Source organism: Mustela putorius, unplaced genomic scaffold (assembly GCF_011764305.1).
Source record: "Mustela putorius furo isolate JIRA1106 unplaced genomic scaffold, ASM1176430v1.1 tig00003834_pilon_pilon_pilon, whole genome shotgun sequence".
NCBI classification, from domain to species: Eukaryota; Metazoa; Chordata; class Mammalia; order Carnivora; family Mustelidae; genus Mustela; species Mustela putorius.
Genome location: NW_025421987.1, coordinates 125721350 through 125738234, shown reverse-complemented (window position 1 = coordinate 125738234; position 16885 = coordinate 125721350). Strand labels below are relative to the sequence as shown.

The following is a 16885-nucleotide window of genomic DNA, read 5'->3' as shown; positions in this document are numbered from 1 at the left end:
CTGTCCTCCAGGAAAGTGACACTGAAAGAGTACTGGTCACCAGGCTGCCCACCCCCTAGGCAAGTTGGCTGGATACCACCAGCCCCACCAAGCTTCTTACGCTTCTGAAGTTGTTTGTGGAGCAGTTGGGAAGCTTTCTGAGAACAGAATTGGAAATAATGAAAGTGTGGGAGCCCCGGTTTTCAATGCAGGCCCTCAGGAGCTGGGCCTTGTCAGTGAGACAAGGACCCATGAGGACTGGGGCAGACCCAGGAGTCCCTAAAGGGAGTGGAAGCCACTTAACCACCAGGCAATCCCAGACTGTCCCATTCTTCACAGGTGAGAAATCGGGTATTCATTCACATGGTAGCCAGGAATTTTAACAAGTTGAAACGCAGAGAGCCGATGGAAGGATGTCTCAGCTTTCTTTGGCCCAGATGCTGCTAGTATCTGACTTCAGCCCCAAGGAAGGGTTCCGCTGTTTAGCAGGAAGGCAACAGGGCGAGCTAGGGACTTTGAGGTGGACTTCTGGTCAGGAACAGGAGCTGCCCTTGTCCCCACAGGCAGGAGCAGAGACTTCAAGGTTGGATTCTGGTTCAGACAGGAGGCCGGCTTGAGCAGACTGCTTAGGAGGCCACGAGTGAGAACAGTGTCCGGAGGCCTTGCCTTGGTGGGGTGACTCTGTATTAGTCAGGCTTCTCCAGAGAAACAACACAAACAGAAGCAGGAGATGGGAATATAGAGACATCTATTATGAGGACTTGGTTCACGAGACTGTGGAGGCTTGAAAGCCTCAGGATCTGCCATTTGCAAGCTGTAGACCCTGGATAAGCCAGGGGTGCAATTCAGTTGGAGGGCAAAGGCCTGAGAACTAGGGGAGCCAGTGGTAGAAATGCCAGTCCCAAAGCAGGAGATAAGCTGTCCAAGAAGTGAGGCAGGAAAAAAAAAAATTAAGTCCTCCCTCCTTTGCCTTTTTTTTTTTTGTTTTCAGGCCCTGGATGGATCATGTTCACCCAGTCTAGGGAGGGAAATAAGCTTGGCAGGGCACTTATTATCATGATTGGAAACAGCCTCACAGACACAGAGATCCTGTTGAATCTGGGCACCATCGCCAATCAAGTTAATACACAAAATTACCCATTACAAAATCAGTCAAGGATCTTTTTGTGAGGTGGATCTGGTCTCTCTGAGACAACTAGTTTAACTGGCTTCTGGGAAAAGTTAGACATAGAAAAACCCCAGAGATGACAACAAAATAACCACCCCCCCACCCCGCCAACACACACACAGTTCTTCCTGGGTTTAATAAGAGCCAGTATGTTCATAACAGAAAGTAGGAGGCAATATAAAGAATAAAAGTCATCCCAATACCAGAATTGTTACCATTCAGTACATCCCCTTCTAGGTAAGCCCCAGATTGTATATACTGTTTTGATTCTTGCCCTTTTCCTGATACTTGATATCATGTCTTGTGTGTGGATCTGTGACTGCCTCCTGCTGCAGAGAGCTGGGGTTGGGCCCTCCCCTCCAGGCCGGTGGGCTACAAATCCCGGGTGTGGGCAAATTCCTCAGAGGCAGGCCTTGCCTTCTCTCTCCTGTCCGTTCATGGGACTGGCCCTTTTTTTCTCTTGCCCCACTATTTCAAAGAGCTTTTCTGGACAACCAATCTTATGTGATGTAAACCAACAAAGCCCCCCTTTATGCTATTTTGTGGGGTTTCCTCCTGAAATGCCAAGATGCGAAGATTTATGGTCTCTATAAAGCAACCACCAGCGTGGCATGGCTGGGAGCGACAAGTTGCCCACACACGCATTAATGGCAGTCCTGAACGGATGCTAACTGAGCCCTGCTTTGCTTGGTCCTCCATTTCTAACCGAGCAGAGGCTGGGGAAATAGCTTTGCTTCCCCCACCTGCCCAGCTGAGAGGTTGTCATAAAATGTCTCCTTCCTTCTCTTGCAGGGTGACGGCTGGGTGTACTTCAATCCACTTTGGAAGGCACACTGATGGGGTGGTGGTGCAGACCTTTCAGAAAGAGCCCTGTTTTTGTAGGAATTAAAGTGGTGCAGTATCAAGGTTCTCCTGGTATTCACTAAGACCTGTTGATATCATTCAAGAAATGGTACCTGAGAGGGAAATGATATACTGTGAAAATGCACTACCAAACCGCTCTAGGATTGAATTTACTCAAGAGCCATTTGGGGCATGTGTGTGTGCACCGGTCTGTGTGTGAGTTCTCAGTACACTGTATGTTCACACACATGCACTATATACACATATCTGCTGGGTATTATTACACATGTAAATACTGCACTTACCAAGATTTAAGTGGGTAATTACGAGCTCCTTTTTATCAATGAGGTTTGAAGTTTTCTATTTTTCACTTTGCCAAAAATGTTTTGCACTCACAAAAGTATTCTCGTGTAGTCAAGTCCTGTCAAAACAGAGGTGAACTGATATGGCCCAGTTGGTGTCCATATGGTAGAAAGTGGCTCATTCCTGGAGGAAGTGTAGGTGGCTGTCAATTCACAATTATTTTTGTGATTCCCACCTCTCTTTTAGCATTTTATCCTTACTCAAGAAAGAGAAACTATTTCCTGCTGAATGGCAAATGGGCAAGAAGCCATTAAGGGTTTGTGCCAGAGCCTTCCATGAGGGAGCGTCTTTGGGAGAAGCAGGCTCACCTTGGAATTAGCGTCCCATCTCCTTGCCCCAGAATCTTTCTGACAATTTCTTCTGCACCAAGCATTAGACATTTTTCAGAAGCTGTTGCTTTTAGAAAACAAGTCAGATGAAGACTTCACTACTTTTGTGATGAAAAAGGGCTTTAGAAGTTAAATACACGCATGCATATAAAAAACTGCACAACCACAGCCTCAATTTTGTATTTAGTTTGGGGAGAGAGAACAGAATTTTCTGTCTGTGGTGTTGGTTCTTCTTTTTTTTTTTTTAAGTGCGCCTCTCTTGTTTGACCCAAACTCAGCAAGAAAACCACTGTGATTAAATGACACACACATAAAGACTGCAAAAGCGTTCCATGGTTTCAGTTGAATTTCAGTCCTCAGCCTTTACAAATGAGGTCAAGACATGACTAGAATATAAAGCAAGGAAAAAATGAAGTATTTGATTTTTTGCTCAATGCTTAATTTATTTTTTACTGTGCCACTCAGAATATTTATAAAAATCCAGTAGCATGAATGCTTCTCTGTAGTAATACTGATTTTTGTGCCTTTTGTCTGCTTTCTTAAGACCAGTTGTTCACTTTGTAGATATTAGACAATATATTTCAATTAAGTACTATACCTATCTGTGTGTCTGTATTTTATTTTTAGGGATCCAAAATTTCATTTGGAACTGGTAGTTCTGAATGAGCTCAGATTTTATTGGTTATATTGCTAATTTGATTTGAAAAGCAATCATATGTACATCAAAATAGTGTTTGAAACACAGTAAAAAAAAAATCTACTCGATAAACATTATTTATGGAAATGTTCTGACAAGGTCATTTGAAGATTTGTCTCTTGTCTAGTGAATGTTCTAGCTTGTGAGACGTTACTACCGGCCAAAGTCCTAATATAGTAGGCCTGTTCAGGTTCATAGTCTTAAAACATCTGGGAGAATAAAGTGTGTGGAACCATTTTATTTCTGAGAAGGAAAACAGAATAGATGCTATTTCAGGGGAGAAAATCTTCAAAGAGAAGACTGCAAAATAATCACTGTAGTGTTTTAGATTTTTCCAGTCTTCATTATGGTAAAGTGTGAACCATCTGGGAGATTAAACATGGACAACGTTTGCTTGCTTTTCTGTTTTAGATGGGAGAGGGTTCAATTTGCCTTTTTAAAAAATTGTGAAATATATACAGAAGATTTATATAAAATATATTACAATTCCAAGAATAAACACTTATGTACTCAGTGCTTAAGGGAAGACACCCAAGTTTGCTAGTACCTTAAATGGCACATTTGTGTCCCTACAAAATTGTATCCCCCTTCTTGATCATAGAGTTAACACTACCACTGTCCTGATTCTTGGAATAACTTTTTTTTTAACTACCACACATGCTATGTGTATTTATAAAGAGCATGCTTGGTTTTGCCTATCTGAGCTAACATTTTGCTTATAGGTCAATCTGTGTTGTGAATTACTCTGTTTGTTTGCTTTCCTGCTCTTTTTTGCTGAATTCACATTTTGTTTTATACTTTCATTGTGGCAAAAATATGTGTGTAACATAGAATTTACCATTTTAGCAATTTTTAAGTATACAGTTCATTGGCATTAAATATATTCCCAGTGTTGTGTAACCAGCACAACCATCTGTGTCCATAGTTTCCATCTTCCCAAAATGCAGCTCCCTGCACATTAAATGGAGACTCTGCCTTCCTACCCCCCATCTCTGCAACCCTTAACAACCACCTTTGGACTTTAACTGGCTACTATAAGTGCCTCATATAATGGAATCATTCTGCCCATATCCTTTTGTGTCTGGCTTATTTTACTTGGCATAATGTGTTCAAAGCTCATCAGAACTTCTTTTTAGGACTGAATCCTATTCCATCATATGTATATATACCATATTTTGTTCATCTCTTTACCTAACCATGAACATTTGGCTATTGTGAATAATGCTGCTCTGAACATGCCTGAGTAATACCTGCTTTCAGTTCTTTTGGGGATATACGTATCCAGAAGAAAAAGGTACTGTATCATGAAAATTCCATGTTTAACTTTGGAGTACCTGCCATACTGCTTTCCACAGTGCCTCCATCATTTTGTAGTCCTACCAGCAATGCATAAAGGTTTGAATTTTTCCACATCCTCCCCAACACTTGTTTTTCTGTTTTATAATAATGATCTTAAAGGGTGTGAAGTGCCATTTGGTTGGGGTTCCGATTTGCATTTCTCTAATGATAGTGATATTGAGTATCTTCTCTTGTGCTTATTGGCCATTTCTCTATCTTCCTTGGAATGTCTTAAGTCATCTGCCCATTTTTCTAATTGGATTTTATGTGTTGAGTTGTAGTTCTTTATAAATTCTGGATAGTCTTTATTAGGTATATAATTTCTGATTTATAATTTTGTCAGATATATAATGCTTCTTCCATTCTGTAGGTTGATTTTTTTACCTTGTTGATAAGGGTCCATGATATATAAAAGTAATTTTCATGGAGTCCAGTTTATCTACTTTTTCTTTTGTAGCTTGTAACCCCATCCAAGAAATCATTGACAAATCTAACTTTATGGAGCTTTCCTTCCTCTCTGTCCTTCCCTCCCTTCCTTTCTTCCTTTTCTTTTTTCAGTTTTATTTGAGAGAGCAAGAGTTGGGGGAGGGGTAAAGGGAGAAGGAGAAGCAGACTCTCCCCGCTGAGCAGGAGTCAGACACTTGGTTGACCTGAGCCAGAGGCAAGAAGGCTTTACTGACTGAGACACCCAAGCGCTCCCATGTAGCTTTTCCTTTAAGTTTTCTTCTAACAGTTTCATAGTTTAAGCTCTTATGTTTAGGGTCTTGATCCATTTTAAGTTGATTTTTGTATATCGTATTAAGTAAGGGTCCAACTTCATTATTAAGCATATGGATATCCTGTCTTCCTAGGACTGTTTCTTGAAGACTCTCCTTTCTCCACTGAATGGTATTGGTACCCTTACCAAAAATCATTTGATCAAGATGCAAGGGCTTATTCCTGGGCCCTTTGTTCTCTTACACTGGTCTGTATCTGTTTATGCCAGTACCACACTGTTTTGATTACTATAGCTTTTTGAAAATTTTGAAAATATGAAGTGAGAGACTTTCAACTTTTTTCTTTTTTAAGATTGTTTTGGTTACTAGGGGTCCCTTGAGATTTCATATGAATTTTAGGATGGAATTTTCTAGATTTGTTAAAAACATCACTGGGATTTTGATAGGTTAGGCTGTGCACTGACTCTGTAGATTACCTTGTACAGTATCGACATCTTAACAATATTGTCTTCTAATACATAAACAAAGGTGATCTTCCCATTTACTTATTTCATCTATTTTTTCAGAAATATTTTGTGGTTTTCAGTTTTCATTTTATTGTATTTTGCTTTATTGTGCTTTGCAGATACTGCTTTTTTTATAGTTGAAGGTTTGTGGCAGAAAGGTTGGGCTATCAGTAACATTTTCCCAATAGCATTTGCTCACTTTAATGTCTGTGTCACATTTTGGTAATTTTTGCAGTATTTTAATCTTTTTCATTATTTTAATTGTTATGGTGATCTGGGATCACTTATCTTTGATCTTACTATTGTAACTGTTTGGGTGTGCCATGAACTACACCCAGTAAGGCTTATTGGATAAATGTTAAAAGTTGTGTATGTTCTGACTGCTACACCAACCATGTGATACCCCGCCTGTCTTCCTATGCCTGGACCTCCTTTTTCTGAGACAGACAGTATCGAAATTAATAACCTCCCAGGCCTCTAAATGTTGAAGTGGAAGAAAGAGTCATGCACATCTCGTACTTTAAATCAGAAGCTAGAAATGATTACTCTTAGCAAGGAAGGCATGTTGAAAACCAAGAGATGTCAAAAGCTAGGCTTCTTGCACCAGTTAGCCAAGTTGTGAATGCAAAGGAAATGTTCTTGAAGGAAATTAGAAGTGTTACTCCAATGAACACAAATGATAAGAAAACTAAACAGCCTTATTGCTCATATGGAGAAAGAGAAAGTTTTAGTAGTCTGAAGAGGTCAAATCAGCCACAACACTGTCCCTTAAGCCAAAGCCTAATCCAGAGCAAGACCCTAACTCTTCTCCTTTTAGGAAGGCTGAGAGAGGTAGGGAAGCTGCAGAATAAAAGTCTGAAGCCAGCAAAGGGTGGTTCATGAGATTTAAGGAAAGAAATTGAAGCCATAACATTAATGTGCAAGGGGAAGCAGCAAATGCTGATGTAGAAGCTGCAGCAAATTACCCAGAAGACTGGAACTAAGAAATTGAAGGTGGCTACACTAAATAACAGATTTGTAATGTAGATGAAACAGACTTCTATTGGAAGATGCCACCTGGGACTTTGATAGCTAGAGGGGAGAAGGCAATGCTGGGCTTCAAAGGACAGACTGAGACTCTTGTTAGGAGCTAATGTAGATGGTGATTTAAGTTGAAGCCAGTTCTCATTCACTATTCTAAAAATTCTAGGGCCCTTAAGAATCATGCTAAATCTACTCTACTTATTCTCTAGCAATGGAACAAAAAAGCCTAGATGACATCAGGTCAGTACAGCATGGTTTACCAAATATTTTAAGCCCACTGTTGAGAACTACTCAGAAAAAAAGATTCCTTTCAAAATATTAACTGCTCATTGACAATACACCTGGTTACCCAAGAATTCTGATGGAAATACACAAAACATTGTTATTATGTCTGCTCATACAACATCCATTCTGCATCAAAGACTAATTTTAATTCTGAAGTCTTATTATTTACATTTTGTAAGTCTGCAACTGCTATAGAGAGTTAATCCTTTGATGGATCTGGACATAATACATTGCCAACCTTGAAAGAATTCACTGTTCTAGACACCATTAAGAACATTCATAATTCATAGGAAGAGGTCAAAGTATCAACGCTCATGGGAGTTTGAAAGTTGATTCCAGTCCTCATGGGATGACTTTGAGGGATTCAAGACTTCAGTAGAAGGTAACTGCAGATGTGGTAGAAATAGCAAAAGAACTAGAAATAGAAGTGGAGCCTGAATTTGTGATTTGGATTGCTGCAATTTCATGAAAAAAGTTTAATGGATGAAAAATTCCTTCTTACAGATGAGTAAACAATCTTATGGTTTCATGAGGTGGAACCTATACCTGGTGCAGATGCTGTGAAAATTGTTGGAATGACAATAAAGGATTTAGAATATCATAAACCTAGATGATAAAGCAGTGGCAAGATTTGAGAGGATTGACTGCAATTTTGAAGTGTTCTACTGTGGGTAAAATGGTATCAAATAGCATTAGATGCTACAAAGAATACTTACTGTTCATGAGAGAATCAATGCAGCAAACTTGATTGTTGTCTTATTTTAAGAAATTGGCCACAGTCACTCTAATCTGCAGCAACTGCCAATCTGATCAGTCAGCAGCCATCAATATCAGCATCAAGGCAAGATCTTCACCAGCAAAAAAAAAAACAAACAAAAACTAGGACTTGCTGAAAGCTTAGATGATTAACATTTCCCTGGCAAAAAGTATTCTTTAGGTGTGTACCCTGCTTTTTAGACACTATACTGTTGCACACTTAATAGACTATAGTATAATGTAACTTTTATATGCACTGAAAAACCAGGAAGTTCATTTGATTTGCTTTAGTGAGATATGCTTTGTTGTGGCAGTCTGGAACTGAAAGTGTAGCATCTCTGAAGTATGCCTATACGAGACTTTTGCCTTACCTTAATTTATTGCTAAGTATTTTACTCTTATGCTATTGCAAATGGAATTGTTTTCTTAATTTCTTTTATGGATTGTTCATTGTTAGAATACAGAAACAACTGATTTTAATATGTTAACTTTGTATCCTGCAATTTTGCTGTATTTATACCAACAATTTTGTGTGGAATCTTTGGCGTTTTCCAGATATAAAATCATCTTTTGTGAAGTTGTACTACTTCTTTTTCAATCTGGACTTTGTTTTTTTTTTTTTTTTTTTTTTTTTTTTGCTTAATAGCTCTACATAGAACTTTCAGTATGTGAATGGAAGTGGCAAAGCTGGTATCCTGACTTTTAAAAGGAAAAACTTTTAATCTTTCATTGTTTGCTTTTTTCATATATGGCCTTTATTATGTTGAGATAACTTCATCCTATTCCTAGTTGTTTTTATCATGAGAGATTTGTTGAATTTTGGCAGACGGTTTTCCTGCAGCTTATTGAGATATGTTTTTCCCCTCATTCTGGTAAAGTGTGGTGTATAACATTGATTTCATATTTGGAACCATCCTTGCATTCAGAGAATTCTACTTTGTCATATGTAATATTTTTAATGTTATTGAATTTGCTATTACTGAGGAATTTTTGCATCAATATTCATAAGAGATACTGATCTATAATCTTATTTATTGTAGTGTCCTTTTCTGGCTTAGGGACCAGGATACTGCCCTCATAGAATGGATTAGGAAGTGTTCCTTTTTTAGTTTTTTTGGAAAAGAGTTTGAGGATTGGTGGTAATTCTTTAAATGTTCGGTAGAATTTACCAGTGAAGTCATATGGTCCTTGGTTTTTCTCGGAAAGTTTTAAATTGCAATCCAATCTCTTTCTGGATATTTTCTGGATATTCTCTTCTTCATATTTTGATTCTTTATGATTCAGTCTTGGATAGGTAATGTTTCTAGGAATTTGTTGATATATAGTTCATCTAGGTCATCCAATTTATTGATGTAGTACTGTTCTTCATAGTGTTTATTCTTATAAGCCTTTCACTTATAAAAAATCGGTTGTAATGGCCCCACTTTCACTTGATTTTCTTAGTCTAGCTAATGCTTTGTCATTTGTTTTCAAAGAACCAATTTTTAATTTCGTTTTTGTATTTCTCTAGTTCTTTCTGCTCTAATCTTTTAATATTTCCTTCTTTCTGCTAGCTATGGGTTTTTTTCTTAATTCCTTAAGGTTCAAAATTAGATTGTTGGTATGAGATCTTTACAAATGTGTCCTCAGCATATATTTCCTTTTAGTACTGTTTTTATAGCATACCATTTGGTGCTTGAGATACGTCATAATTTCTCTTGTGATTTCTTCTTTGACCTACTGGTTGACAGTGTGTTAATTTCCACATGTATGAGGGTTACCTAGTTTTCCTTCTGCTGTTGATTTCTAATTTCATTGAATTGGAAAAGATACTTTGTATGGTTTGTCTTAAAGTTTACTGGCTTGTTTTGTGAGCTCGCCCATGGTCTGTCCTGGAGAATGTTACTGCATTCACACACTTGAGAAAATGAATATTCTGTTCTTGCTGGGTGGAACCATCTGTAAAAGCCCTGTTAGGTCCAGCTGGCCTTACAGAATAGTTCAGGTCTTCTCTTTCCTTATTGACCCTGCATAGTTGTTTTTATTATTGATCATGGGGTACTGAAGTCCCCTATTATTGTAGGGCAAGTTCTTCCTCCATTCTGTAAATGTTTGCTTCATATATTTGAGCTCTGATATTTGGTGCTTCTGTATTTGTTATAGTAAATTAATTTTTATCAGTATGTAATGACCTTGTGTCTTTTATGTTGGACTTTGTCTGATATTAGTATAGCCAATCCTGATTACTGTTTGCGTGAAGTATTTCCCCATCCTTTCACTTTGAATGTATGTATCCATAGATCTTAAGTGAGTTTCTTGTAGACAGCATAATAATTGGGCCTCTTCTGCCAGCATTGGCCTTTGATGGGGAAATATCATCAAAATTAATTAGACAAGGACTTACTTTGCCATTTTTTTGTTTTCCAGATGCTTTACAACTTCATTATCTCCCATTTCCTCAATTATCTTCCTTTACCTAATTTTTTGTAGTGCTTTATTTTTATTCTCATTTTCCTTTATCTGTGTTCTCTAGTCTTTTTTGTGGTTACTAGAGAGATTGCATAGTACACCCTAAAGTAATAACCATCTATTTTAAACTAATACCAACTTCAATCCCAAACTCTACTCCTTTACAATTCTACCTGTTACTGATGTCACAAATTACATCTTTATATGTGTATTCACGGATCTAAAATAATTCGTGCACTTTAAGTCCAGAACTGGAATTATGAACCAAAATTATAATACTGATTTTCATATTTGCCTGTGTATTTACCTGTATAGTTTTGTACACCTTTGTCTAAAGCCTATATCTACTTAAAAGACTTAATTTCTTGTAGGCAAGGGTAGTGGTAATCAGCTTTTGTTATGTGGAAATTTCTTAATTTCTCCATTTTTGAGGGGCAGTGCTGACAGGTATCAATTTCTTGGTTTACAGTTATTTTTATTCAGCACTACTGCTTCCTAAATTTCTGCTGAAAAATCCATTGATAATCCAATGGCTTTTATGTTATAAATCACTTCTCTTGCTGCTTTCAGGATTTTGTTTTTGGCTTTCAACAGTTTTTTCCTTAATTCCCTAAGGTTCAAAACTAGATTATTGGTATGAGATCTTTACAAATGTGTCTACAGCTATATATTTCCTTTTAGCACTGCTTTTATAGCATCCCATTTTGGCGCTTTTATTTTTGATTTTATGTCTCAGTGGTCTGTGGGTTCCCTTGGGTTTAATATACTTGGGAGTTCACAGAGTTGCTTCAATTTGTAGATTCCTTTCTTAAAAATTTGGGGAATTTTCTGCCACTATTTCTTCAAAGCTTGTTAGAATTTTCTCTTTTCCTTCTGGGACTCCCACAATATATTTTCATCCGTTTAACGGTGGCCCATAGGTGGTTTCAGATTTCTAAAAATTTTTTGTTCTGAGAACAGGTAACTTCAGTTGACTGGTTTTCCTGACTTTTCTGTTCATGTTGTTAAACCTCATCAACTTTTCATTTTTCAGCCACATAATTTGATTTTCTAAAAAGAGAATTCCTCTAAGTCGATATTCTTTGTTCATGTTTTCAGTTTTGACTGTTTTTACTTTTAGCGTATTTAAGACAGTTTGTTTAAAGTCTGATGCCTTTTTGTTTTATGTCTGATGCCTGTTAACAAGAGATTTCCTGTCACATTATGTTCTTCCTTTGAATAAGCCATGTTTTTGTTTCTTTATATGCCTTGTGATCTTTTGGTGAAAATAAGGGGTCTGAAAAAATAAGTCTTTTCCAGTATTTTCAAACTGGCTCTGTGCCAGAAAGACCTTCCTTAACTTGCAGTGTCTGAGCCTTGGGATCAGTCCAGGGTGGAGACTTAAGGCCATCTCGGCTCTCTTCTGGCCATGTCTTCCCTGGGCCCATGTGCTATTTTTTTATTCCCCTTTTATACACGGCCTTAGTTGTTCTTGTTCCTGGACCCATCGTTTCCAAGTCTATAGTATCCTTGCAGCTTTTATAAGCCATGCCTCCCTCTTTCTGCAGCTTTCCCCAGCCTGTAACACTTTTCCCTGAGCCAAGTTAGGTGAAAATGAGACCAGTTTTTCAGGCAGCCCTAGACACATGAGAATGTTGCAAATAAAGTCTGTCCTATTCCCTGCTATTGAAAGATAAGTGGGAGCTGGGAGGCTGCTTGCTTCACACTGTGGAGAAGGGTGGAGAAAGGTTGAATAAAAACATGACATTTTGAATGTGACTTTATCTTGACTGGACATTTTATTCAGTGCTATCAACCACTGCTGTTTTTCTGGCAAAGTTAGTGGGTTTTGTTTTTAATGCTTTCATATAAAAGAAATGAGGGCCTGGAGGTTCCTAGTCTGCAACTTTGCTCTCATTTTGTGTGCAGTATAATACAAGCACAATAAAAAATCAGATGTACAGGGTAATAAAGCAGACACGTGTAAACCACACTCCAACTCAAACAGAGCACTGTTGGGACACCTGGGTGGCTCAGTTGGTTGAGCAGCTGCCTTCGGCTCGGGTCATGATCCCAGCGTCCTGGGATCGAGTCCCACATCGGGCTCCTTGCTCAGCAGGGAGCCTGCTTCTCCCTCTGCCTCTGCCTGCCATTCTGTCTGCCTGTGCTCGCTCTCTCCCCACCTCTCTCTAAAAAAAAAAAAAAATCTTTAAAAGAAACAGAGCACTGTCATTACTCCAGAACCACTTTACTTACCCATCTGTAATCAAGGCCCCCGTATTATCCCTTCCACCTCCACACAAAAAAAATAATCACATCCTGCATTGCCTTCTAGCTTTAACACTAGATTACATTCCTTAATACTATAGTTTTTTTGAACTGTATATAAATGAAATGTTATATAATCTTTTTAACATTTTTAAGATCAGTTATTCCTCATAAATGTAGTTCATTTGTTTCTTTTTTAATACTATTCCTTATAAGAACATACTGCCATCAGCTCTTTTTGCCAGACTTAGGAGTAGAATTACTGGGAAATGGGGAATGTGTATTTTCAGAGTGGTTTAAACAGTTTTAAGTTCCCACCAGCAATATAGGACACTTTTTATACATCCTAACACTTATGCATTTTAGCTAACCTGATAGTATGTTCTGTACACATACTACATTTGGAGTTCTTTTGTTCTTAAGAACTACACAAATTCTAGATGTGTCAGTTGTCGATTAGGCGATGATAGTTGCCCAAAATACCAAGTGTGTGCTTGTGGTCCTAGGGCTTAAGTATTAAAAGGCCACTGCACAAAGGTATAACTCACATTACCTGATTTCAAGACTTACTGAAAAGTTAGTATATAGTCTGCACATGGCTTCCACCTCAAGCCATATACTTAAGAAGTAACAGATTACAAACCTAAAAGTAAATTCTATAAAACTGAAAGATACAAAATGGAAAGTGGGCTAGCCTTCTGTAATGTTTGCTAGTGTAGTCATTTTGTCAGTAGATAGGATCATAAAAGCATTTTATAAAGTATTTCCTTCAGTAGGATATGGGTCTGAGCTCTAATCCATCTCATTTTGTCAAAAAACAGAAGATGTTTTATCTATCTAGCTTGAGTAAGATAGTCACTCTGGTTCCCATTTGCTCTCCAGCTTTCACTGAAGCAGACACTTGATATTCTAATCAAAAGACCTCCAGGTTCTTTTTAAGATTTAAGGCTAACACTCCAAGAAAATTCCATATATTCTAAGTATTTCTACTTCTGACTGTGGTAGACTAGGGAGTTTGGGCCAATCCTCTGGCTAAGTACAAGTATAAAAGCTAGACAAGAGGGGCACCTGGGTGGCTCAGTGGGTTAAGCTGCTGCCTTCGGCTCAGGTTATGATCTCAGGGTCCTGGGATCGAGTCCCGCATCAGGCTATCTGCTCAGCAGGGAGCCTGCTTCCCTCTCTCTCTGCCTGCCTCTCTGTCTACTGTGATTTCTCTGTCAAATAAGTAAATAAAATCTTAAAAAAAAAAAAAATCAAGCTAGACAACATCACATCTGCTTTAAGACTTCATAGAACCAAGATATTATCACCAGCCCAGAATCTAGAAGATGGAACTCCTGAGAGAGAAGCTTGGTATTTGGGGCCATTTCCCCCTGGAAATTGGAAGACACCAATCATTTCAGTAACCTCACAGAACTAGGAGGAAAAATGCTGATATTTAAGTCTGCATGGGTGTGATCCTTGAAGAGTTTCTGTCTAGGAACAATGAGCCAGCCCTTACCTAGGGGTGGCAGGCTAGTTTTGTATCTCATCTCTTGAATTGGAATAAGGTAATTCTGGCTTGCTGGTTTCCTAGATAACTAGGCAGAAACCAAATCCTCTCTAGAAGGGAAAACTAGGCCTTGAACTTTCTCATACAATTTCTTAACATATGTTTAGAACACAGAAAAATGCCTGCACATTGGGGGATAAGATCACATGGACAGACAGGGAAAAAACCCTCCACACATAGAAACAAGACCCACAGAGCTCTAGACTGTGGACTTATTCAATATAAGCTTAAAAAAAACTATGCCCACTATGTTTAAGACTGAAAATGTTAGTGGGTCAGCTGTAAACTATAAAAAGAAACAACAGATGGGATAAATTCTAGAACTGAAAAACAGAATAAGTAAAATAAATCAATAAATGAGTTTAACATCAGATTAGCCATAAGTAATGAGAGAAATTTAAGGAGAAATACACAGAATGGAGAAGCAAAAGGAGGGAGAGAACCAAATAGTGTCTATATTTAGTCAGAAACTCAGAACAGAGAGAGTGGCAGAGAAGCAAATAATATTTAAAGAGAGGACTAAGAATTTTAAACTGGTGTTGAAAACCAACAACCTCAACAAATCTGAAGTAGACACAGAAGGCCGAAAAAGATGTATCATGCAATCATCTTAATAAAGATGACATAACACTAATATTTATCAGACAAAATAGGCTGTAACAAAAAGTGTTACGGAAAATCTGGTATTTCCTAAAAACTGAAGGTTCAACTTACCAAGAAAGTCCCAAGTGTATGTAACACCTAATAATATAGGTTCAAAACACATATAGAAAAAATTGACAGCTCAAGAACACTTAGGCAAATCTGTTAACAGCCTACAATTTTAATACATCATCCTTGGAAAGTATATTTCAAGGACATATATACATACACCTCTATAGACTATATGTTGGCGAGAGAGCAAATTTCAACCATTTTCAAAGGGTTAAAAATCAGAGAATCTGACCACAGGCAATTAAGGTAGAAATGGATAATAAAAGGATAACTAGAAAATTATTTGAATATCAAGAAATGTACATCTACATCTAACCCATGGTTTAAGGAAAATACAATGGAAATTAAAATATACATTAAGCTGAATAGTTTAATATATATAGTTTATATTTGGAGTAAATTTATAACTTTAAATTCATATAGTGGGAAAAGAAATCAAGAGATTAAAAAGAACACCTCCTTCCAAGGAATAGAAAAAAATGGACACAAATTAATGAAATAAAAAACATACTGTAGAAAGTGTCAACAAAGCCATAAATGAAAGGAAAGAAAAAAAACTAACAAAATTGATTAAAAACTGCCAAAGAAAATAAGCATGGTGCTGAAGGAGAGGACAGAGACAGAAACATACAGGGATGTGAGGGGGGTAGAAAACAAAAACAAAAACAAAACAAACCAGTGTTAGGAATGAAAAGGACATCATTACAGAATCTGCAAACATTAAAATTCAGTGACAAGCAACAGTAGTCAACCTATTTGAAAATTTAGATGAAATGGACAAATTCTTTGAAAAACAATTTAAACAAAGCATGTCAGTTTTGTTTTTATTGTGTAAGTAAAAAAAAAAAAGCCTATGTCTATAAAATAATTAAATCTGTAATTAAAAATCTTTGCACAAAGAAAAAAATCTAGGCCCCGATGTTATACTAGCAAATTCTATCAAACGCTTATTTCAAGCATGCAAGTTTAGTTTTAAAACTGTGAACAAAAAGTCTCTAATTCACTGTATTAACAGAATAAAGAGAAAAATCACTCAGTAAATGAAGGGGAAAGAAGCCCATTTGATAGGATTCATTCATGATAAAAACTCAGCATATGGAAAAATACTAAAAATACCAAAAACTTCCAGAGGAGTCAAGATGGCGGAGAAGTAGCAGGCTGAGACTACTTCAGCTAGCCGGAGATCAGCTAGATAGCTTATGTAAAGATTGCAAACACCTGAAAATCCATCGGCAGATCGAAGAGAAGAAGAACAGCAATTCTGGAAACAGAAAAAAAACCACTTTCTGAAAGGTAGGACCGGCGAAGAAGTGAATCCAAAGCGACGGGAAGATAGACCCCGGGGGGAGGGGCCGGCTCCCGGCAAGCGGCAGAGCAACTGCGCACAAAGGACTTTTAAAGTCTGTTCCGCTGAGGGACATCGCTCCAGAGGCTACCCGGGGCGAAGCCCACGCAGGGTCAGCGTGGCCTCAGGTCCCGCAGGGTCACAGAAGGATCGGGGGTGTCTGAGTGTCGCAGAGCTTGCGGGTATTGGAACAGGAAAGCTGGCTACAGAGACAGAGCCGACAGTGAGCTCGCAGCTCGGGGTGACCTTGAACCGGTCACAGGCTCGGTGAGCTCGGAGCGCGGCCGGAGGTCAGGCAGACGGGAGTAACTGGGCGCGGTTCTCTGAGCGCGCACTGAGGAGTGCGGCCCTGGGCTCTTGGCTCCTCCGGCCCGAGACCAGGAGGCCGCCATTTGTATTCCCGTCCTCCGGAACTCTACGGAAAGCGCTCAGGAAACAAAAGCTCCTGAAAGCAAACCCAAGCGGATTACTCACCCCGGCCCTGGGTAAGGGCGGTGTAATTCCGCCTGGGGCAAAGACACTTGAGAATCACTACAACAGGCCCCTCCCCCAGAAGATCAACAAGAAATCCAGCCG

General features: G+C 38.4%; 1 protein-coding gene across 4 annotated transcripts in view; it reads left to right on the top strand.

Annotated features, from left to right (window-relative positions):
• OSBPL10 (oxysterol binding protein like 10) overlaps positions 1 to 3279 on the top strand; it is a 318653-nt gene extending 315374 nt beyond the window's left edge. For all 4 annotated transcript variants that reach the window (XM_045089004.1, XM_045089002.1, XM_045089005.1 and 1 more), the window contains one exon: positions 1940 to 3279. In XM_045089004.1, coding sequence (XP_044944939.1) covers positions 1940 to 1984 — 45 coding nt within the window. In that variant the 3' untranslated portion in view covers positions 1985 to 3279. The remainder of the gene's footprint in view (positions 1 to 1939) is intronic.
• The last annotated feature ends 13606 nt before the right edge of the window (positions 3280 to 16885 follow it).